Genomic DNA, 23,355 nt, shown 5'->3' on the forward strand with positions numbered 1-23,355 from the left:
GTAGTACTAGTTCTATTGATTCACAATCTTCAACAGAAAGTACTTCTAGACATGAAGCATAAACAACCCATGTTAAGTCTAACAATTTTGAACAATTTTGTATTGTTATGTAACGAAGGCTGTAAAAGTATTGCTCCCTTGCAACGTTGTAGTTCAAGAGACCAATAACATCATTTTGTATCATTTCTCTTTCCATACTTATTTTCACATCATCGCAATCGTGTACTTGAAGCGCTCCTAAATGCTCCATTCTTTTTAAAAATGAAGATGATAGTTCAAGTGAGATTACATCCCCCCAATTATGTAACCCTAGATCGCTTATACATCTCTATAATTTGTGGCTTCTCTTTAATCTGTTCAATGAAAGAGCACTAGATATGCTGATTCGTATATGATTGATGTCATTCAAGGACTCCAACTCCTCAAGCAAGGTTTCAACTCTACTTAAAATATTGGTATTCCACAGGCTGAACAACTTTAAAGATATGAGATTTGATATCAAGTCTTGTGGGATAGTTACAGGGGATTGCATAGAATTCAAATGCAAAATCATCAAATTTTTCAAATTTTTTAGCTCAATGGGCAACTCTCTTATTCTTGTGGATGACAAATTAAGATATCTCAAGTCATTCAATTCACCAATCCCAATAGGTAACTCACTTAAATTATCATTGCATGCCAAATTCAAAACTCTAATTAGAGGCATAAATTGAAAGAATCCACTCGAAAATTTCGTCAACTGATGACATCTCCTCACAAATAAAGTCTTGAGATTGGGACACATCAATGTTTCAGGGAACTTCTCAAGATTCTGATCCCATAATGACATCTTCTCCGTCTCTTTAAGTTCTGAAATTTTTGCAGCTTCCTTCAACCTAAAAACATCATTGTACACTAAAATTTTGTTCTTTTCCTTCCCACATTCACCATATAACCATAAAGCCATATCGTGGATCACATCATGCATCACAACCCATTTTTCTCTTAAACTGTAACTCTCCACTAAACATGCATGCTTTAGCTTTTTAACAATTTTATGCCCTTGATTGCGCACTTCGTATATGTCATGAACTTCACCCAAAAGTCCCTCTCCAATCCACTGCTCTATAAGGGTTTCAATACGAATCACCACATCTTCAGAGAATAAGGAACAATGTATAAAACAAGATTTGATGGCATTGTCAGACAATCTATCATAACTGACTTTTAATTTATTAAACAATTCATCTTCCATACCTGAAATTTCAGTTGGAAATTTGCTCAAATCTTGTATTACCTTGTCCCAATTTGAGGGATCTTTCTCACCCACCATGGCTCGCCCAACAGTAACCAAAGCGAGAGGTAAACCTTTGCACTCTTTAGCAACAATCTTTGCAAGCCTCAGTATATGTGGATGAGACTTTAATGTTTCTTCTCCTACCTTCTTCTGAAACAAAGTCCAAGCTGCTTCTAATGACAAACACTCCACTTTTATACTCTCCTGAGCTTGCATTTGGCGGCACACATCCTGTGAGCGGGTTGTGAACAAGGAGGAAAATGTCTGGATATATCGGCGATATATCGTGTATCGGGAGGGGTCGACACAATATTTCGTGAAGAAAAATCGGAGGGGAGATATTTCCGTAAATATCGCCAAAATATCGGTGATATATCGATTCGGAGAGATATATCGGAGATATTTTGAAAAAATCTCCTCTGGTGGCAAAATATCGGTGATATATCGCTGATTTTTGGTGATATTTCCCCTCCTTCATGCAACGTGATCTGACGGCCTAGATCACGCTCGTGTTGATCCGACGGCCTAGATCACGCTCGTGTTGATCCGACGGCCTAGATGCGATTCCAATGGTAATATGGCGATCCAACGGCCAGATTGCTCCCAATTTTTTATCCAACGGTCAAAATTGATTTTTAACAGTAAATTAATGTTCCAACGGCTATTTTGGCCCAAATTTATTTTATAAATAACCCAAATTTTATCTATTTTTACTTTCATTCTTTAATGCTATTTTTACATTCAATTGTAATTAATTTTTATATTTTTATTGAATTAACTTAGGTTAATTTGATTATTTAATTATAAATTGATATGTTTATTTTAAATGATTATTTATGCTTTATTTTCACATTTAGAATTAAATTAAACTAGTTAACTTAGCTAAATTATTTAATTAATTTAATTAATATGAACTAGTATATTTTGAATATGAAATATTTTTATTTAATGAATTTAATGTGTACAAATTATTGATATTTAATTAAATGAAATATTTTATGTGACTTTATAATGAGAACAATTACAAAATTAACATTTCTTATAGATCGATATGATATAATTACATCTAATATTGCAAATTATATCATATATATATATCAAAATTTTCAATAAAACAATTTTAAAATGTCCATTATACTTCTAATTATATTATTATGGGGTTTTCCTTACATTTTCATGAGTTTTTAATAATTTTAAGCCTACCGTTTTTTTTTTCCAGAATATCCACCGATATATCTCCGATATACCCATAAAATCGAAATACCGATATATCCGTGATTACCGATATTTTCATCATTGTGAAAACTATCTTGGACTTATTTTGAGCATCGGGATGGGGGACCCCCATTTCTAGGAGATCGAGTCGCTCCCTGATGTCATCCAACAGCAACACGAACTTCTTTGTTTTCAAAACTCTCAATATTTTGGCAGCCTTCTCCTTAGTGCTTCTACATTCCCATCCATCACGTGAGAGTTGTAATTTATTCCAAAGAACTTTGTGAATTTTTTCAACGTTGGACGGTTTCGACACCACATCCCAAATCACAACATCAAAATCGCTGGATGTAGGGAGGAAGTTATTGTGGATTTTCTTCAAGAGGGTGGTTTTGCCCACACCGCCCATTCCATATAATCCCATAATTCCCACTTGTGGATCTTTGAGAAACCCACAGATTCTGCCATACGCCAATTCTGAGCCCACAGTCTCCTCCATGGGCAGTTCATCTACTAGAGGACGAGGAAGCATCTCGGCTACAACATCGAAATGTCCTTTGCCGATTTGACCAGATACAGCAACCAGCTTTTCTCTTACTGCCTTCCCAATCTTGTAGCTAGACCAACAATTCCTGGGACAGCATCCGAGACATCTCTTCTGGATTTCTTGATCACCCTTTTGCAGAATTTCTTGAACTTCTGTCACCATGACTTCTACTTCACAGATCCAGCCACCCACTTCCTTTCTGCGCATCATCTGTCGTTGCTCTGCACCTTCAACCCTTGCCTTCACATCTTCATACAAGTTGTTGAGCTCCACCGTTTCCTTGCTCAAGGCTTGGAGATTTTTTTTCAGATCACGAATGTAGACCGTATGCTTGGAGGTGTGATCATAGAAGCAGGGGATCAGACCCACAATTGAGCTCAGGAACTCCATGGCTTTCCGGAAGTAACAGAAAAAAGGATTAGAATTCAGCCGAAGATGGAACAAAGAAGAAAGATGAATCACAGCACTGCATTTTGTAAATTTGAAAAGTCCAGAGTTGAAACTTGAAGAAGATGGGAGACAGGCCATCACCAACAAAATAAAATAATTTTCCTAAATTAACATCAAGTGGATTTTTAATATTGTATAGATTAATCGACTGACAGATGGAGACCACCTGCAAAAATATTTTTCTAAGCATCAAGTGGGCTCTAATTATAACGACTCTTGCAGTAAAACAAAAATGATATCTTAAAATATGATTTCTAGTAGAATATGATATTTTTAAATATATATATATTATGAATATGATATTCTAATATTATATATTGAGATATATTATATTATATTATATTTATAAATTGAATAAAAATAATATGATATATATTATTTTTTATGAAAATAAAAATTATATTATATTTCAATATTTTTTATTTAAAAAAATGAAATTTCTTTTATGTTTAAAAATAGTAATGATTAAAATATTTAAATTTTATAAATAAAAAATGTTTATATTATGTTATTTAATATATAAAAGTAATCTATATATCATATATTAATATTATTTATAAATATTTTTTTAGTTTTTCTTTTTTAACTATAAATTTAATTTTATAATAAAAAATTATTTTACAAAATAAATATATAAAAAAATAGATAAAAAATAAATTTATAATATATGAAATATTCATTTCTCATATCTTAATATGAGATTAACATATTTTATATATAAGAGATAAAAATAAAAAATAAATAAATATATAAAAAAAAATGGGTAATATATCTCATCACTTATCATATCATATATTTGGTTAAACATAAGATATAATAAGTAATGGAATAATTTATTATATCTCATCATCAACTAAAATGGGACATGATATAATATATTTTCTCTTATTATATTATATATTATATTCGGCCAACCAAACATAGCCTAAAGGAATACGTTTAGTAAAGAGTGATCAATTATAACCTCGAATCATTAGCATTCTTAATTAATAAACATTATGTCTGAAAACAATATAAAAATCGAACTTACAACAAAAACTAATGCAACTAGCTAGTATTCAAAGCTAGCTACTAAGAATTTCAATTCAACAACAAAGCAAACTAAAAACTTCCAATATAAACAAGTACCTTGTCAATAAATACTTCTTCATTTACCCAAGAATTGTGGTTCAACTTAGATAAAATTATAATTAATAACTTTAGGATAACATATGAATGCTAGTGAATTAAATTAAAGTTTATAAAAAATTGTAGGGCAATTAAAAGTTTTTGTCATTAGTCAAATAGAATTAATGTTTTGTAACCTTTTCTAACATCTAAATCAATCATACAAGACCTACAAAATATATAAAATAAGATAAAATAACATGTCAACAACAAATTATGTTACCAAAATTGAAAATGGAGCCAACTATTCCCTTATTCCATTTCCCAACATAATAATTAATTTAAAGTTAAAAAATATAAAATATCTCTATACAGGTAATTCAATCAATTAACCCCAAAGTTAAATTATTTTATTCTGATTCAATTATGATTAATATGTTATCAATGCCATGCACGATATTTCTAATTATACAATTAGATATAGAATTTAATGTGGAACCCACCTAGAAATCTTTAGGCGTAAAAAACCACAATTGGTCTCTTGACCATTGAATTATCCACTAACTATGAAAAAAAGTTAACACAATTTTACCTGATCGAATGCTTCCACTTCCTAAAGTTTTATATAAATAGTATTTATACTCTTCTTTCGCTTCCTCAATGCAACACTCACATGCTCCTTAGTTAGGGGTGACAATACGTGATATCGTATGTGTTGGATTTGTATAATGTTGAGATAAAAAATAATGAAAATTTACTCAATAGGAATACAATTTATTTAAGAATTGTGTTAAAATGACTTAATTCAAACAAAACTAATTTAATAGACAGGTTAAATTAACCTTTGTATAAATTGATATAAATAACCTGTTATTACAATTCTAACATATGAAACCTATTAATAGTCGTTGAACCCATTAATATAATTCTAATCCGTTTAATATGTTAACACGAATAGAACTTGTGTAACATACTAATACAATTCTAACTCGTTTAACATGTTTAACCTATTTAAAATTTTAATTTTATAAATGTGTTATTCGAAATACATTTTAAGTTTTTTAAATTTTAACTAATTTAATTATAAAATTTAAATTAGAAAATGTTTATAATATAAAAATATATTAAAATTTTAATTTTATGCTTGTTTATAATTCTATCTAATGTTCTAATGATAAAATAATTTTAATCTTTAGAATGAAATGTATAAAATTTTACTTAGTTACTTCATTTTTTAACTATATCATATTTATAACTAATAAGCATTTTTTATTTTTTATAATTTTGAAATATATAATATTAATAATTTTATATGAGTTAAACATCATTTTGATACGATTAAATAAATTGGTTTGTTTGGCATGAATAAGTAAACAAGCTATATGGGGTTGGATAATAGTATATTTTTATTAAACAGATCATATGAGTTGATATGATTACAACATGAATACGTTATACATAATCTGAATCTATTAAAATTTATATCATTTTCAAGTCGTGTTATTGTATCATATCAAAATTGTCACCTATATCTTTAGTGAGTCCCTCAAAAGCCCTTATTAAAGCATATACAATGTGAGTCTCAAATATTCGTTTTAACCAAGAGAGACTTTCATGAAGGATTTTGAAAGTTCTGAGAGATAGAGGTTTAAGCTTATTGAAAGGTTATGTTCCCTATGAGCTTTTTTAAATTCAACAAAATAGGACTTTTTATACTCAAAAAAATCCAGGGCCAAGTTTGAAAAATAAATAGTACTATAGGACCAGGGTAGGGGCGAACTCAAGCCCATGAAAGAATGTGAGAGATCAGAACTGGGAAAGGTAGTCCACCAACTCAAGTTTTAGAGGTGTATGACCCCATGACGTCTAAGATAAATCACTCAATTGGGTAAGAAGTAGGATAGAAGGTATCGCACCTGAAGTACCCAACAGCCAAGTTGGCTTGACCACATGGATCAAAAGTATACAAATGGACAAGGGATGAACCTACCTATACAGAGCAGGCAGTGACAGGGCCTGGACATCTAGAATAAAGGCCGGAGCAATAATATTAGGCCCATTGACATGTACAATCAATTATTAGGCCTGAGCAATAATAAACCACCATATACTTTTATTTATTTTGACTTATTATGATTTTTTTGGCTTCAAAATCCTTTTTTATATTCTCCCTGCATGCTTCCATCCATTTCTATTAACATTTGTAGTTATTTTGCTTGTGTTCAGTATGATGCCTTTTTGAATAATTGTATTTGTGAATAAATTTAAATTGTTCCTAAGATTAAATAATTTAAAAATATTTTTAATTAGTTTTAATTGTATTGGACATTTTTTTTCTTATTTCATATAGTAAAATTCTCCCAATGGCTCCACGCCTAAGTAATACAATTGGTTACAAGGGTGACGCCATGACCACCACCCACCTTTGCATTCGGAAGTGACAACCGACGAGTGACAGATGTTTTAACTTTTTAACGACCACCCATCTTTCCATTTGGAAGTGACAACTAACGAGTGTTTCATAGGACAGAAGTTGTTTTAACAAAGACAATTATGATTCAGGATGGATGATGCCCGTCATAAAGCCTATCAAAGATGTAAAATTCAGTGGAAAGGTTAATAAACATTACAAATCAAAATCAGTAACACCATGATACTACCTACTACTGCAACAATTCAGATTCCCGTGTTAATTAGATTTCTTTCCCTCTTTCAGGTCATTGTCAGAACTTGAAAACTCTAACCTTTGGAATAATGAGGAGTATGTGTGGTAGCGGATAATCTTGATCAGGACAAAAGTATTAGCAGCCAAGAACAATATGCTAGCAATCCAAAGCTCCAAGAACACATTCTTGCCCTTGAATTCAAGCAGGTAACCCCACATCAACCAATGGGTTTGAGTTCCCATCCATAACAAGATGCAACTCAACCCTGTCCACTTAAGTTTCATGTTGCTCCATGGTAGTATCAAAGGCAACAGGCAGAAGAACCATACGAAGTACTGTGCTGTGATCACCTGTAAATGGAGTTCGCCAATGACCCATAAGAAAAGAAAATCAACGATATGGTATGTGATATATATAGATAATGTATGGTAGGATGGAATTATTTTTAGCTGTGTTCAGGGGATTTAGAGTGCCATTTTATCTTCAAATGGAATCCAAAAGAAAAGGTAAATATGTAGTGCCCACTGTGGCTCATTTTGATTCCGATGTGCCATGAAATAGAAAAAATCAGAAGAAAGCAGTTATCAACTGACAAACCTTATTGAATGCCACAAATGCCACTGTCTGGGCAAAGAAACAGAATGGGAGATCCTGTGCAAAGCAGACGATGAGAACTAGCTGGACGAGAAATTGAGGTAAAAATGAGATGAGCCTTTCAACCACCGAAAACTCATGTTCATAGTGGAGATAGATGTGATAGAAATATATGGAAAAATTATGTCTGGGGTCAGTGCGAGTAAGATGGTAGAGCAGTGCTTCATGCAAGAATTCCCATCTATACAGATAGAAGAAAAGGCCAGTAAAAGCGAAGAAGACAGCCCCAGAGATCAGCCCAAACATAATTCTTGCTCTTGTAAACATGCTAGTCAAAGCAATCCATATACCACAAGACTCAGGCACTGCTGTACTAGGAATACTTTGGGTTGAGTTCCCTTGGCCAACCCAACTTGAAAGGGCAGGTTTCAATCCATACAGGAAGCAATGTGGATCAAGGACTAGGATTATAGGAATTGAATATATAATAGGATAGATTCTAAAGTGGACAACAAGCCCATACCAAAATGCAGCTTGTAACACCTTGCCTGCAAGACCACAAACAGCACAACAAAGAGAGTTAAAATAGGCAGAAAAAAGAAGATATTGTAATCATGTAAATACAAGTGTTGGCCTTCATTTGGTGGATGAACCAAAAGCTGAATCCTAAAATCTATTTTTCATGTCCCAGTAACAGAATAAGTCAAGGAAAGCCCCCCCCCCCCCCCCCCCCTCCTGCATGGGGGAGGCAGGAGAACAGCCAAGTTCTTTTTTTTGGCTCTGTTGCACAGGTTGTAAAACACAGAAGGTTTACAGGAGGAAAAGATTGCTGCTTTCCCAACAGAGAGGGAGGCCTTCACCCTTCCTGAATCTCAAAAATTCGAAAGCCTTTCTCCCTGAACATTTAGAGGTTTCCACACCCTAGGTAGGGAATAAATGAAGTCCTTTAAAGGGAAGTTACAAGTTTCCATATTATGCTACACTCCACCACAACATAGTTTACATGTTATAACTAAAAATCAAGATAAAGGAATTGAGAGCCCTCTCCCTGAAAAATGTTTTGGCATTTAAACAAACTATTGGGTTTAAATACAAAACTTTCCTTCAGGAAATTTTAAGTGGATTCCTCTCTTAGGACTGATAATTTTCCCTTTTCTTTCACAAATGTTTTAGTCACAAACAGGTTAGTAGACAAAGATGGCTGCAAGCCCAATTATAAAATATCAATACAAACAATTGAGCAAGTTAACAAGACAGTATTTTAAGATATTCATCACTACGCTAATTAGCCTTAAGCTAGGCAGAAAGAAATTATACCATTCATTAGACAGATAATGATCCACAAAATCATGGCACAAACAATGGGCTCACAGTTCCCACGAGTTCCAATGCTGAAGGTAAATGGATTGAAGAGCCATACCATTAAAGCACAAGTGCACAGGTTCTCAGGCACCTTACGTAGCTCCAAAATGGTGTGGATGAATAAACCCACAAGTAAATCTGCAAGATGAATATAATATCAGGTTTATAAGGTTTGAAACAAACAATTCATAGGGTACTCTACCACATTATTAATGCTTTAGTTTTCAAACCTAGACCAGTGGAACTATACAAAAATCATGAAGAAAACAGAACACTGATCGACAAATTCGAACAGACAGCACAAAAATAATAGAATCTATGAAATTTAGGGAATAAGAAAAACCATCCATCTGTACTACATCATAAAATAGGGGACACGAAAAGCCCAACAACCTATGCATATCAAGCAATGAAGTAAACATAGAATTAACAATCCAAACCTAGATTTCCACTTAATCGATCATTCATCTTAACAAAGCCTTTATCCAATTAGGGTTAGCTGCATGTCCATTGTATGTAACCACATAATTCGTTAATAAACTGTCAATACATAAACCCCTCAAAACCCCACAAATCTCTGTCTTAACAGTACAAATCAATGAAGTGAAACACTGAGACAACATAATCTAGTTCCCACAGAAACCAATCCTCCAATAAATCAACCAATCGAAGAAAACCTCATAAATTAAAGTTTTCAGTCCTCTACCTGAAGCAGAGAATAGAAATTTTCCCCATGAAGGATGAATAATTGAGTTGGGCACCAGCAGAAATGCAAGCAAAGGTGAGTAGCGATAGGTAGATCTTTGATAAGGGGACTTTCCAGACGCCACTAAAGAAGCAGCATCAGAAAAGACAAGGTAATCGACATCTGTATATCTAACCTCCATATGGGCATCTTGCCATTCTCCGTATATAATTAAAAGGACTCGAAGAAGTGCAGAGAATAGAAGCAGTGATCGAACATCCATTGATCTCCTTGCCTTCTTCGTTCATTCACTACGTCGACTGAATACAAAAATTAACCAAAATAGATAAATGAAATCAAGTCCGCAGATTGAAAACACAAGATTCCAAAACCCTAGATCTAGGTTCAGGTTTAGCTATAAGTTTGGTGTAGCCTTGGAGGCGCCAGATTGGGGTTCGACATTGGAGAGGAAATAGGGGCAGGAGGACGTGAGACGGTCCTTGGCGGCGATGATTTTTTTGGAGGACGATGATGATTGGACAGAGATGCGGATTCGTTTTCTTCGTCGTTCGTCGTCGGAGAAGCTGAGGAAATTCCGAGGCTTCTTTGGCTTGGTGGCGGAGGTGGTAGAGGGTTTCGAGGGAGGTGGCGTCGTCGTGGGCGCGGCAGCGGGAGTATCCGGCTCTGCTGCCCATGGTCGGTAGCGGATTGTGATTACAGCGGCTTCCCAGACTGGGCCTGTATTGCTATTTTTGGTTGGGCTTTTCTCCTAAGCTAGTGATTGGGCTTCAGCTCATGTGTTGGTCATTCATTTTAGTTCCATGTAGATATTTCAAATAATTAATAATAATTGTTCGTTCAATTTTTTAACTAAATGAGATTCTTAACTATTTTCTCGTAATGAATTTATTTATTTTTGTGATTAAATTTATTAATTAGTTTTATTTAACCTTGTATGATTAATGTTAAAATTCTTTGTATTCACAATTGAAATATAGTTAAAATAGTGAAACAAATTATTTATTTTGCACCTTTTAATGGAAATAAGGTTTCAGATTATCAATCGAAATGCCCAAAATCTAGATTGGTTGTTTCACCGATGAATTCTTATATAGTTAAAATATTGAAACGCCCAAAATCTAGATTGGTTGTTTCACTGATGAATTCTTTGCTCCAAGTCATAAATGAAATTACGAAAATTCAAGAACTACTTTATTTATGCAACACAAATATCTTAACTTTTTTTTCTCATGAAGAAAAAATAGATAGTATTTAAGAGAAAAATAACTTTCTTGTAGATGCATGTTTCTAGGCACTTTTAACTCCCAAAAACTATTCCCCATTTCTATTTTTGTTGGATCAAGTCAAAGTCAGCCTACTTGAATACCCAAACCCGACTCAAACACCTTTGTTATAATACTAAATAAGAAAAAGAATAATTATTTTTATTTCAATTCCCTCTCATAAATATGATAGAAATAAAAGTGAATCATAGTATCATGTACAAGATAGGAATGAAACCCTAGTAAAATTGAGATTTAATTTTCACAATAATAAGTTTTTCTTATTTCTACCCTTAAGTCATAATGTAATAGACCTGATAAAGAATTGATAAGAATTTAAAAATCTATATGATAGTGGTTCATAGAAACGTATCTAACTTTTTGAACAATTTTCAAAATAATTATTTTTAAGTATTAAAAAAGTTACAAACATCTCCTAGAATCACCGTCAAACAAGTTCTAAATTATCCCAACTTTTTCTCCCCAAACTATGGAGGGGGATAATAAAGAGGCGGCTACGACTCAATCACAACCTGACACAAACTGCATGATTTCAAAAAATGAAAAAAGGAAAATACAACATTGTAAAGAAAATTTTGGCACAAATGGAATAAGCACTTACAATACAGAAACCGTTCATTTGATTGAGGATTTGGCTAGTGAAGTTACATTACATTCTCTTACAGAAACTTACAACTGGACAAATTAATTCTCAGATCTCAAATAACTTGTTGATTCAGATTGAAAATTTAAAAAGAAAAAACCCCCTTAAAACACTTAAATTCAACCATCAGTGTAGTATTTCAAGTTCTTGATACAATGTTACAAAGGCACAGGATTGGCAGGAACCAAGACCTTTTTTAGAACTTGAACAGAACTTATAAACAGAGATTGGAAAAGTAAAGAGAAAGAGAGAAAATGGGTTAAGATTAGACATCAGTATTACTCCATGCACACAATGCCGCTGGGTAGAAACTTCCCATCTGTTTAGTGTATGTATCTGTTAGCAGTCCCTTGAGAAAATGATGAATAAGCCATCTTATCTTTAGAAGAGAGTTTGGAGCAGTTTTGGGGAAGACAAACTGGCTACAGATTTGAACTGCTACCACAACAAACACATTATTAGATTAACTAGTAGAAAATGCCCAAACTATGGCCATGCAAATTGTGAGTGACATGATTTTATATAGCTGTAACACAATAATCCTTCGTTTTTACCTTATTCTGCCTGTATTTGCCACGTATAGCATTCAGAGGGCAGCCACTAGTGTTCAGTTGCAAATCTTGTAATGCAAAAACTGCAGTCTTGAGATCTGATGCCTTGTACCTGGTGTAGTGTTCTAGAGTGGGATTCTGCCACATGCATGGACGAAGTCATAACCCCAATCCAATTACATGGAATAAAATCAAGTGGAAAGGAAATATGTAGGGAGATGATGCAAACCCAAGGGTGGCCTGATTGATCTAGTGTCCATCTTGCAAGAAATACAGCTGATGCAGCAATGATGGAAGGAAGGTATTTCAGACAGCCATAGTCAATCAGTGTCAGCTCTGCTAGATAATTACCCAAATACTCCAATTCAAGACTAGGATTCTGCGAGTTTGAAGAAGTTAAAAATGGGAAGTTTTAGTCTCAGAGCAAAAATTAAATTAAAGAAAGCATCTCCTGAGCAAACCAGGTTATGTTTTACCTTGTAAGATGCTTGTGCCGCTCGTAGGAATCTCCTGGAAACCAAGAAATTTGCTAGAGTTATTAGGAATTTCAGTAGGGTATACAGAAGCCTTTAGTCATGAAAATATTAGATGTTGGATAATAAGCTGAAGTACCTGAGAAAAGTTTTTGCAGTTGGTGCAAAAATCTTAAAGCCAAAATAGTTCAGTACTTGACTCTCCATTTTCACCACCTGCCAGTTCAACGACAAGCTTTTATAAATCCAAATAACCAAGCAGAAGTATTCTGAAGAAAAAGTAAAATAAAACTAGAACATAAATATATAAAATAAGAAAAGGGCTCTAACTCGGTGTTCAATATGTTGAAATTTTCTACATTAAAGATATGTTGTTGAGTTGGTTATTAACTTATTAACTGTTTGTTTAAGGTACTCTGCAAGAGTCTTTCCTTAACTTCCATAACTTCATATATTCCGTACTCTGAATGACCATTACCATGCTAATTGTTGTTCCAAAATGGGTCCAGCAAGACATGACACAAATCCACTCTAATTTCACAGGTCAGATACCATTTAAACCAAATTTATGTATATTTTATTGCCTTCTGTGAAGAAATACAATTAACTCAACTAATAACAATTTTGTTGCAAGTTGAGTTACATTTACATATCAAATTTATGCATCTGAGTTTTTTGATGCAAAATTGAGGGCACTAATAAAAGTTGATGCCAAACTAAGGGCACTAATAAATGTTTAGATAGATACAACTAAATAAATGATGAAAATGTGGTTCAAAATATTTTGTTTACATCTACAGTTTCTTATCATTATATTTTCAAGTTTCTGAAACCCCAAGCATCCTAATTGGTCAAAACAAGAAAGTAGCAGAGACTAACCTCTCCTCTTGAGTAAGTGTTGTCTGTGATGCAGCAAAATTCTTCCACTCGTGGGGCACAAATTTCTTCATACTTCCTTAAATCCATAAAGAATAAAACTACATTAAACATCATGTCAAATAAAGCAGATTCAATGTCTAAGTTTTTATTGCCCCAACTACCATGTATGTTCATGAATGTTGGAAATATGAGAGAGTTATGTGAGCAATAATATATGACCACTAACATCCAATGTAATTTTTTTCATTGAATATCACATCACAGGAGAGCAGGAAAACTTTTCAACATCAGTAACCATAATAAATTGTCCTCTCATCCTCACTAGTGATGCATAAAACTTTTGGGTCTCATTCTATTTAAGCAATACATGCAGAACCACAAAGGTTGCTGAAATTCTCAACCCCGTAGTTTTAAAAGGCACAAGGTGCACCTAAGGCACAAAAGTCTCAAATAGCTTAGGCACAACACAAGGCGAGCACTTGAGTAAAATGGAATGCGACCTGGGATGCATATCAATTTTATAATATATGACTTGAAATCTAATCCAATTAATAAAAAAATTAAAATTCTAAACATTTAAAAGAAACATTCAATAAAAAAATTAATGAAATTATATAAATTTCAATATACAATTAAAATTTCAAGAATAAAAGTGTTTAAAAAGGAAGAGTAAAGTCAACAAGGCATGCCTCTTTGATGAGGCACATGTCTTGGTAAGTAAGGTGCTATAACTAGCAAGTGGTTGTACCTTGAGCCTAGGTGCAATTTAAGCACACCTTTTAAAACTATGTTCAACCCCTATATGTACGGAAGAGGGTTAAACAGATGTTCTAACAGAACATCATATGTTATTTGTGTTCTCTTATTTCCTATGGTGATTGTTTCTTCTTTGGGGTTAGGCTCTCAATAGACTATCTACTTAAACAAAACTATCTTGTTTTTCTCCTCTATTAGATCTTTCACTTCTGTAGGTTTTTGGCAGTGAAAACTGTCTATCTAATAGAAATGACATCACCACACCCAAACATGGGAATAAGTTTCAATTCCCTATTGAGTTTTTCCACAAAACTCGACAAAAACAACTACCTCTAAAAAAAACTCACATGGTTTCTTTTATTCACAACTATGACTTCTGCAAGCCGGTTGATGATCCCTTTCCTCCTTTATGGATCTCGATAGAAAGGAGCAGATAAATCCAGAACCTGACCTAACGTCAACTCGTATAATTATCATGTTAACCAAGTTGGAATGGAAAAATCTTCATCTCAGGATGCACATTGCCCTTGAAAAAAGTGAACAACAGATTCAAAACCTCAAGACACATTTCCTGTCTATGGTATTATATAAATAGATAATGAATGTTGTGGGTGCACTTGCTGCCTCCAAACAGCCAGTGTCAGACAATGATTTGGTGTGGTGCACTCTTGAAGGCTCTAAAGTGATTCTGAAAGTTCTGATATATTTAGCAACAACAAGGTCAGTTGAACTGTTTTAGTCAAAACCAATGGAAGATATTGCAGCATTATTTTAGATTTGATGCTGTTCATCACCATAACATCAGCCTTATATGCAATAATGACTATTATGAAAATGCCCTAGATAACACTCCCTCCCAAAACTCAGAATGAACAGAAATCATGTAATGAAATATATCATAGATAAGGCAGCTTCTTACGAGGCAATTAGCATGCAGGTGATGCCAAGAAGTTGAAGTTTTTGTCTTTCAATGTAGTTTTGAGAGAGAAACCAATCAATGAGATGTACAGTGAGGTAAAGTGTATCTGGCACCAACTTGTATTCCTCAGATGCCTGAAACAAAGATCAAAATCATAAGTGATATTTCCTTAGGCATAATCATGAGATAATACATCTTCAGACCACCATTTTAAAAATGCCATAAAGTCAATTATCCTCAATTTAGTTTCTTGGCTTGACAAGGATATTGAATTCTGGAGATAAACCTATTTCCAGAGCCTCATGTATTTTTCTTTTAATTGGATGATGGACCATGTTGTAGTAGCACTAACAACAGAAGCATTTGTTAAAAACAGAAAGGTCCAAAGCAAGGGTGCAATATAAATATTTAAGTTTGGAGCCAAAGAAAACAGAAAAGGCATATTCTTTAATAGACACTATTATACCCCTGACAAAGCACTGTTCTAGCAGAAAAAGAACTAATAAATTCAAATTTTTAATGTTTTTTTTTTGGAGAAACCTCAACAACCTTCTTGGAGAAACAAACTGAGGCATCCTAGAAGCATTGTCCTAGAAATTCATGCATGGATATCTGCAAAAGGCAATTATGTACTAAAATGGAACAACATTTTTAAGAAAGAAGGTAAAATTGTAAAGCCACCTACAAAACACACCTAGGAAAGAGAAAAAAGTACAAAGAAGGAAAGAAAAATTATAAGGTTTCAAAAAACAAAATATAGAACAGTTTCCACAAACTTTGACATGCAGCTTGGTCCTGCCATATAGGGCGGAAATTATAGTATAGAATGTTTCTAAGGAGAGAGGATACATTACAAGTAAAAACTAGAAGTTTTCAAGTTTTAGGCATATAATCTTTATCATTAGCTTAGTACTCTAAAATATATCACTATTAGAACATTCAAATCAGTGGCATTGAGGAAAACTACAGAAACCTCTACAAGCCAGTCAACCAGAATCCCCCGCATACTCTGAGTGATATCTCGCTGCACTGTTTCCATAAAATTAGAACATGGCCTTCGGTTGAGCTGAAGAAATGAAAGATTAAATTATAAGTAAGCACAACTGTCTTGTGAGAAATGAGGTAAAAAGAGAGTGAAAGTTATCCATCTCTAGTCCTGGTAAAAACATAAATCCAGCTATAAAGCTACTGTAAACACACACTCACACATCGATATACACATGCAAGCACATAAGCTTTTAAAGAGTTTTGAAATACACTACAAGTTGCACAAGGATCTTATAGGATCAAGACATGCATGATAACTTGCTCATAAGATCATAAGTTACAACCAGATATGAAAATCTGGTGACCAAATCAGAACAGGAGACCAGATCATAAAAAGAGAATGGTAGATCATATCCGTCAAACCAAACCATGGAAGTTCTCAGTTTTCTCTTTGGTATTCCCTCTTTTTAAGGTGTCCTATTTTCTGCATAAATAAATCTATGGATCCTACAAATATTCAGTTCATGGTATTTTTGGCAGTCCATGAAGCATTTTTAAAGTTGAACAGTCGTGAAGAAGGCAACAAACTTTGAGGAAAGGCGAACATTTTATTTCTTTCTTTTTTACCTTCTCTTATTGTTTTATTTGGTTATGTACAATTCTTGAAGGCTGTAGTACTAATGTTAATGGAGCAGCAATAAAGGAATTAACAAAGCTGAATTATGAAATTAGTAGGAAAATCTATTTATGTTGTGCACCCTAAATTGAATTGTTTATATTGATTTGAGGTAGTTAGTCTTTCTACGCTAAGTGTCTGCTTGTTTATTTGAAAGCACATTGTTCCTCTCCTTTTTTCTCCATTTTTTTTGGAGGGCCAGCCCCTCCAAGTTCATTCCAAAATAAAAAGAAAAGAGGAACAAACCTAGAAAAACCAAAAAGGAAAAATGGTGGATGAGGAAAAGGAAAAATGAAAGTTCATACAAGTCAAAGACCAGAATCTACAGCACAAACCTCTGCAACATGCAAATTGTTATAGATTTCAGGGGCATAGAGGCTACACAATTGAGGATCCTTGTCATCAGAATCAATATCCTTAACATCTGGATTGCTTGATGTTGTCAGCTTTCCATCAAAGCTACCCTTTTCTGCTGTACCAATTGAAACAGTGTCACTGTTGTTTACACATGATCTTATACAGTACAATGAAAAAGGCCAAAAAGAACAACCCCCTGCCACGCACACACACAAAAACCACACCCATGCTACCAATTTGATCTCACAAAAAGCATCAATCAGATACACAAACTTCACTAACATTATAAATAAAACTAAAAAAACAAAACCAATTGACCCAACCTTATTTTCATGACCTTTATATAACTTGATAAATACATATTGGCTGAAGAATGACATAATAAACATGAGTATGCTGCATCAAGAAAGCTCCATGCAAATAATACCTTGTTAATCATAATGTGTTCTATGCATGTGGCAGGACAATGTGAAACAAAATATTAGGAGACTAAAGAACTGAAAAAAGCTTATTGGGAAATTGGATTCACAGCCCGATTGAGGTTCATGTCATTTGCCCAAATCATTTCATCTATTTGTCAAACTCTAGTCCAAAAGGCACCTCTTACTTGGAACCCCACCACCTAAGTCAACCAGCCATCACGCTGGTGAGATTAGAGCAATACAACTGCAAAGTGTTAAGTTTTGCATATTTAAGTTTCCATATTTTGGATTTTGAGCGAGGAATTTGTTTTTAAATTATTATACCACTTTCACATTGTAAGAAATTTTAATATATTCATTTAAAACTTGACTTACCATTTATCAATTCATCATTTAAAAATGACTAATTACCACTAGCCACTAGCCCTTGTTGGATTTCCCATATAATTTCTTGTAGGCCTTAAATTAGGATTTTTTTTTTTTTTTTGCTAATTTTTTCCACACTTAATTGCTAATATTGAATATCCAGCAATGCATAAACATAATATCTAGAATTATGCCCATAGAGATCTCCATGGAACTCTCAAATTTGACGGGATGCTAGAAAAGCAAGAAACTGCCACAAAGATGACACATTTTTCTTCTAAACTACCAAGTTCATAACCTAGGCAAGCAATCATTCATATCATTAATACATAAAAGTTAACAAGTTTGTAGGTGAATTGAAAGACAATGCAAACCTTCATTTGAAGAGCTGTGGAGTTGTGAAGCAATTTCAGAACAGTGTTTTTCAACCTGATTGTCAGCTATGCCACATTTCCTTAAGGTAGTTCTTGAAGTTAACTGGGAAGGTAAATTCCCATCTATAGTCAGACATATAACTTCAGGTTCAATTTCCTGTTTTTCTACTTCTTGAGCCACTGTTGCCTTCGGATCAGCTGAAAGAAGTGATATTTCTACAGTAACAGAAGGAGCCACCTTGGGTAACATCACCCAACCTTTCCTAGCCTGCTTGCTGTTCCTTTTCTGGCAATCAAAAAATTGTGATTCTTGAGTAAAGAAAAATGGAAGCCTGTTTGTCTGAGACAAATTAAACAATAAATCTTTGCACTAACAAGAAATTTTTTTAAGAAAATGAATCATATGATTAAAAATGAACTTTCCATTCAGTTCTATTTTTACATGATCAATAACAAAAAGAATTTATTTAAGATCAATATATTCTAAACGCTGCTCAAAATCCAATCAAATAATTGAATCTAATCTTTAACTTTTTGTGGTGTCTTTTTATCTGCTCATGCAATGTAAGTGTCTACCAAAATTTGAACTCTATGAAAACAACCAACTTGACAGTATTAGTGAATCAAATATGCCTATTGACATTGAGAATTGCACACTAAAACAAAGACAACAGACATATTAGAAGAATAGCAACCTGAATTTTAGTAGCATCAATGCAGTTCATGTACAAATTTTCACAGCAAATATTTGCGACATCCTTAAGCACTGCCCTCTTCTTACACTGAGGAGCTGTGGTAGCAGAAGCTGCATTGTTCTTCTCCTCCAAGGCTGGCCTTTTTAAATTTGATTGTGAAGTCCGCTTCTGTTCTTGTGGCATGGAAGCATTTTTAGGAAGCATCTGCTTAGATGCACGGTATGTAGCAGCTCGAGATCGTGTTACTCGAGTGGTCAGTTCTTCAGCATTAGCAGTAGCCCAATTTTCTTTCTCCATATTTACAGGCCTTAGAGAAGAACAGGAGAATTTACACAGAAAGATGGATCATCAAAACTGCAACCAAGAGACCAGTGCAGGACCAAGTAAATAGAAGAGCCAATACAGGAAAAGGAGGGTATAGCAATCCAAAGTGCAGAAGCAATAAGATGCTTATACAATGGACCAGGATAAAAAATAAGCATGAAAAACAGAAGAACGGAACAAAAACTCTTTTCTCATAAGGCAATTTTTTCAGAAGCTACAAAAGAAGGATCAATCCATAAAGCCATGATGATTGAAGCAGATAACTATCATATCCTGCTCACAAAACTACATAGGTTGGCATTAGCCCTTTGATTTTAAAAAGATAAGGTGATCTACCAGTCTACATTGCTACAATGCAAGGAAATCTAATGCTATTTCAATGCTTCGCTAGTTCATATTTTTTTAAAGACAGATTTCCATCTAAAATATTTCATTACTTTTTCCTTTTTTTTTGTCAGAATTGCACCCAGTTCGAAATTTACCCCAAGATTCCAAATTAATCAGATTAACAATGCTAGGCTAATTTACCAATTCGACAAGAAAACCAAAACAACTCAATAGACATGTCACCATACACTTCCCTGGTTTAGTTGATTAGATATTGCCCAACTCCCATCAAGCATGTTGCCACATTACATGAAACCTTAAGCAAAGAAGAGTAGGAAATGGATATGCAAATTAAACCAAGCAATTTCTAGGTGTAAGAACTATTTAAGAGGACAACTAAACTCAAAAGAGCCTTAAATCCTGACAACTTGGCATTGGATACTTTACAACCTTCTTAACTCACATTCTTTTTCACCATCCTCTGGTGCTCACAGCATCTTCAGAATGAATCAAGTCACTCTTTACTGGCGCAGATGTTCACTTATACCAAAACAATCTAGAAACTCCCTCATCTTATGGCAATGCCCTTGTACCATAAGACTTAGCTAGCCTTATAGCCATCTTTTCTTGCATATCGTTCACTTTCCTAACATTACTAAGTAATGAAACATTAAATTGACCAAGGAAAACTTACATTTGACCATATAAATCTTTGACTAAGCAAGGTATATGGGTATTTTTCCATTCTCATCTCCCTTATTTACAACACGTTGATGAGGCAGGTTTTAGTTTCTTGACACTATAAGTTGCATCTACGAGTTACTGGGTACTTGTTTTATCCAACAGAGAAGACAAAACTTTGGTGTAGCTAGATCAAGGGACCTAGCATCAGAGCCTAATCTGATTAGCATGATATATCATAAACAAACATGACATGTTGAACTATATAACCATTTCAGAAAAGAGGAATGTGATCATACTCTCCCCCTTGATTTTATTTTCATTTAACATTTAACATTCTCATCAGCTCTAAGTCTAACTTACAAACATTGTATATAATTAGGTGTGGCAGTTTTTAAAATTGTCTTTGTATTTTTTCCATTCCATACCCAAATTTACCCTCTTATCTTTTGTCTCTTAATTGGTGATGCCGACTTCTCCACAGCTGACAAACTTTTGGTTCAATAACAGAGACAATTTAGTGTGCCCTTGTGTACAAAACAATAGAACAAAGCAAACAAATATAAGACGAAGAAAATTATGGGTCCTCCCAGTTGAATTATAGATTTTAAGCATTTTCGAAACAGGCTTGTTAGCATGAAAATCAAATTTGAAACAAAAGATTTCAAAACTGAAACGTGAGCTGTGTACACCGAAAAATATTAGGGTAATGATAGTTTGAATTAAAACTTGCGCAGACGAGGTTCCAGGTTTCCAAAATTACAGCAAGTCTCAAAAAGAAGGTATGAAAATGACAAATTATACATATAGATCAATACATCGTCAAACTAAAACTGTAACCATCCATGGTATTGTAGATCAACTGGGAAATCCGGTCAAATGGGAATAAGTTCCTGGAATAATTCTCCAGAAAAGAACTTTTTCAGGCTGCATTCATCTTGACCGACATCTATCATGTTTCCCTGATTTGCATTGAGAAAAAACAATCACATTGCCACGAAAAAATTCTTTTTCTCCAGAAAAGCTTTCCATCAAAAGAACAAAACCCAGGAGAAGACCAAGAAGACAAAAGATCAAGAATGTACGACAAAGAAAGGAGAAGATAAGATCAAATACAAACATAAACCAAACTCATCGCTCCCCTTGGATAAGACATCAGAACACAGAGTAAATTAAGCTCGTAAAATGCGAGAAAATCTCCGACACAATCAAGAAAACAGAGAGTTAAAAAATATATATGAATTATAAATTTAAAAAAATTTACACATCCCCCACTTGGTTGCCGAGAAAACGAAGGAAACAAAAAGAAAATTTCGAGTCATATCCTTTCTGTTATTCCTGTTTCCAAAAAGAAGAAAAAAGTCAACTCAAATATGCTCAATGGTACCACCACACTCACTACAGTGGAGCTCTTTTTTTCTTGGGTCCCAACCGATCTCCCATTCCCAGATTTCAAAAAACTCCAGATTCTTTTCCCTTTCCCCCACACTTTCTCGTCAACCAAACAAAGAAACAAACAAACAACAAACCCTAATCGATCTACAAATCCACCACCTCAAAAGGTTGAAATTTGAGATTACAAAAGCATAAAAGCGTTTATTACTTTGACCAATGTTGACCTGAGCCTATCTTCTGAGCTCCAAGACCTCTCTCCAACGGTGACAAGAAGAGAGAGTAGAGAGACAGAGAGAGTGTGAGTGCGATTGTCCGAAGAGAAGCGCAAGAAAAAGAGATGTTTCTGGAGACAGAGAACGTGTGAGAGATGCGTGAGCGGGACGGTGGTGAAGTTTGAAACTCAGAGAAACGTAGAAATAAAATAATAATAATAAATGATATTTACCATTTTCTTTTATTAATTTATTATTCTCATCATTAACGTACTGCTGCTCTATTTTATTTTTTTCAAATTATTTTTGGGTAGTTGAATTGACTTTATTGCCTGCAATCAAACCGTTATTAATATTCTTTAATAAAAAAGATTATATATGCTTTTAATTTATTAAAATTTTCTCAATAAATGTTTCTTAAAATTATTTTTTTCAAAATATTTGAAATATTGTTAATGATTTCGTTCGGAATTTAACGTTATAAGATTTTTTACATATAAAATTGAAAAAATAAAATTATCAATTTCGATATATCCGGAATTAGTCAATAGTTAGAATATTAATAGTCTATTTGGATAAAATTTAATTTCTAAATTTTAACAATAAAAATGAGGGAAATAAATAATTTAAAATAAATTGTTTGAAAAAAAAAAATTCTTACAATACAGATAAATGAAGTTCAAAAAGTTGAAATTTTGGTTAGTACGAGGAAAATAAAATAAAAGAAAATAAAAAATAAATTTAATTTAATAAATTATTTTTATATTTTTTTAAATTTATTTTTGCTATTGTCCTCTATTATCAATAAATAATTTAAAAATATATAAATTATTAATAATTTAATTATATTTGATTTTTTTTTATGTATTTTTCATTACGGAATCAAATATGAAAAAAAACCATTATTAAATGATCAAATACAAGCTTAGAAAAATTTAAATCTGTAATATTGTGATATTATGGTTGCTTCTTAAAATATATATATATATATTATAATTTTTTAAAATATTTTAAATTTTTTTTAAAATGAAATACGATAAATTTTCATAATTGCCCTTAAATGTAAATGCAATCCAATAGTTATTAATATTATTCAATAAAAAGATTATATA

The 23,355-nt window shown here is 33.2% G+C and overlaps 3 protein-coding genes across 8 annotated transcripts; all 3 read right to left on the bottom strand.

Moving 5' to 3' along the window:
* Positions 1-327: 327 nt before the first annotated feature.
* Positions 328-3,662, bottom strand: LOC132254256 (probable disease resistance protein At1g61190). Its single transcript, XM_059739516.1, has 2 exons — positions 2,583-3,662; positions 328-1,540 (listed from the first exon to the last, which is right to left on the bottom strand). The coding sequence occupies exons 1-2, from the start codon at positions 3,564-3,566 to the stop codon at positions 329-331; spliced, it is 2,196 nt and encodes a 731-aa protein (XP_059595499.1). The 5' UTR covers positions 3,567-3,662; the 3' UTR covers position 328.
* Positions 3,663-7,131: 3,469 nt separating this feature from the next.
* LOC100265195 (GPI mannosyltransferase 1) lies at positions 7,132-10,185 on the bottom strand. The gene is made up of 4 exons (XM_002280531.4): positions 9,924-10,185; positions 9,173-9,355; positions 7,859-8,403; positions 7,132-7,611 (listed from the first exon to the last, which is right to left on the bottom strand). The coding sequence occupies exons 1-4, from the start codon at positions 10,183-10,185 to the stop codon at positions 7,285-7,287; spliced, it is 1,317 nt and encodes a 438-aa protein (XP_002280567.1). The 3' UTR covers positions 7,132-7,284.
* A 1,618-nt stretch (positions 10,186-11,803) lies between these two features.
* On the bottom strand, positions 11,804-22,431 carry LOC100254892 (cyclin-A2-3). 6 transcript variants are annotated; one of them, XM_010656410.3, is made up of 12 exons: positions 22,256-22,431; positions 19,305-19,658; positions 18,610-18,895; positions 17,426-17,562; positions 16,401-16,493; positions 15,428-15,561; positions 13,753-13,828; positions 13,013-13,089; positions 12,877-12,910; positions 12,630-12,779; positions 12,404-12,538; positions 11,804-12,284 (listed from the first exon to the last, which is right to left on the bottom strand). In XM_010656410.3, the coding sequence occupies exons 2-12, from the start codon at positions 19,599-19,601 to the stop codon at positions 12,231-12,233; spliced, it is 1,473 nt and encodes a 490-aa protein (XP_010654712.1). In that variant the 5' UTR covers positions 19,602-19,658; positions 22,256-22,431; the 3' UTR covers positions 11,804-12,230. The 6 variants fall into 6 exon arrangements, with proteins under 6 accessions (XP_010654712.1, XP_019077512.1, XP_010654713.1 ...); XM_019221967.2 differs by having other exon boundaries at positions 19,391-19,658; positions 22,240-22,431; XM_010656411.3 differs by having other exon boundaries at positions 17,426-17,559; positions 22,240-22,431.
* Positions 22,432-23,355: the final 924 nt, after the last annotated feature.

This window comes from Vitis vinifera, chromosome 9, assembly GCF_030704535.1.
Source record: "Vitis vinifera cultivar Pinot Noir 40024 chromosome 9, ASM3070453v1".
Taxonomy (NCBI): domain Eukaryota; kingdom Viridiplantae; phylum Streptophyta; class Magnoliopsida; order Vitales; family Vitaceae; genus Vitis; species Vitis vinifera.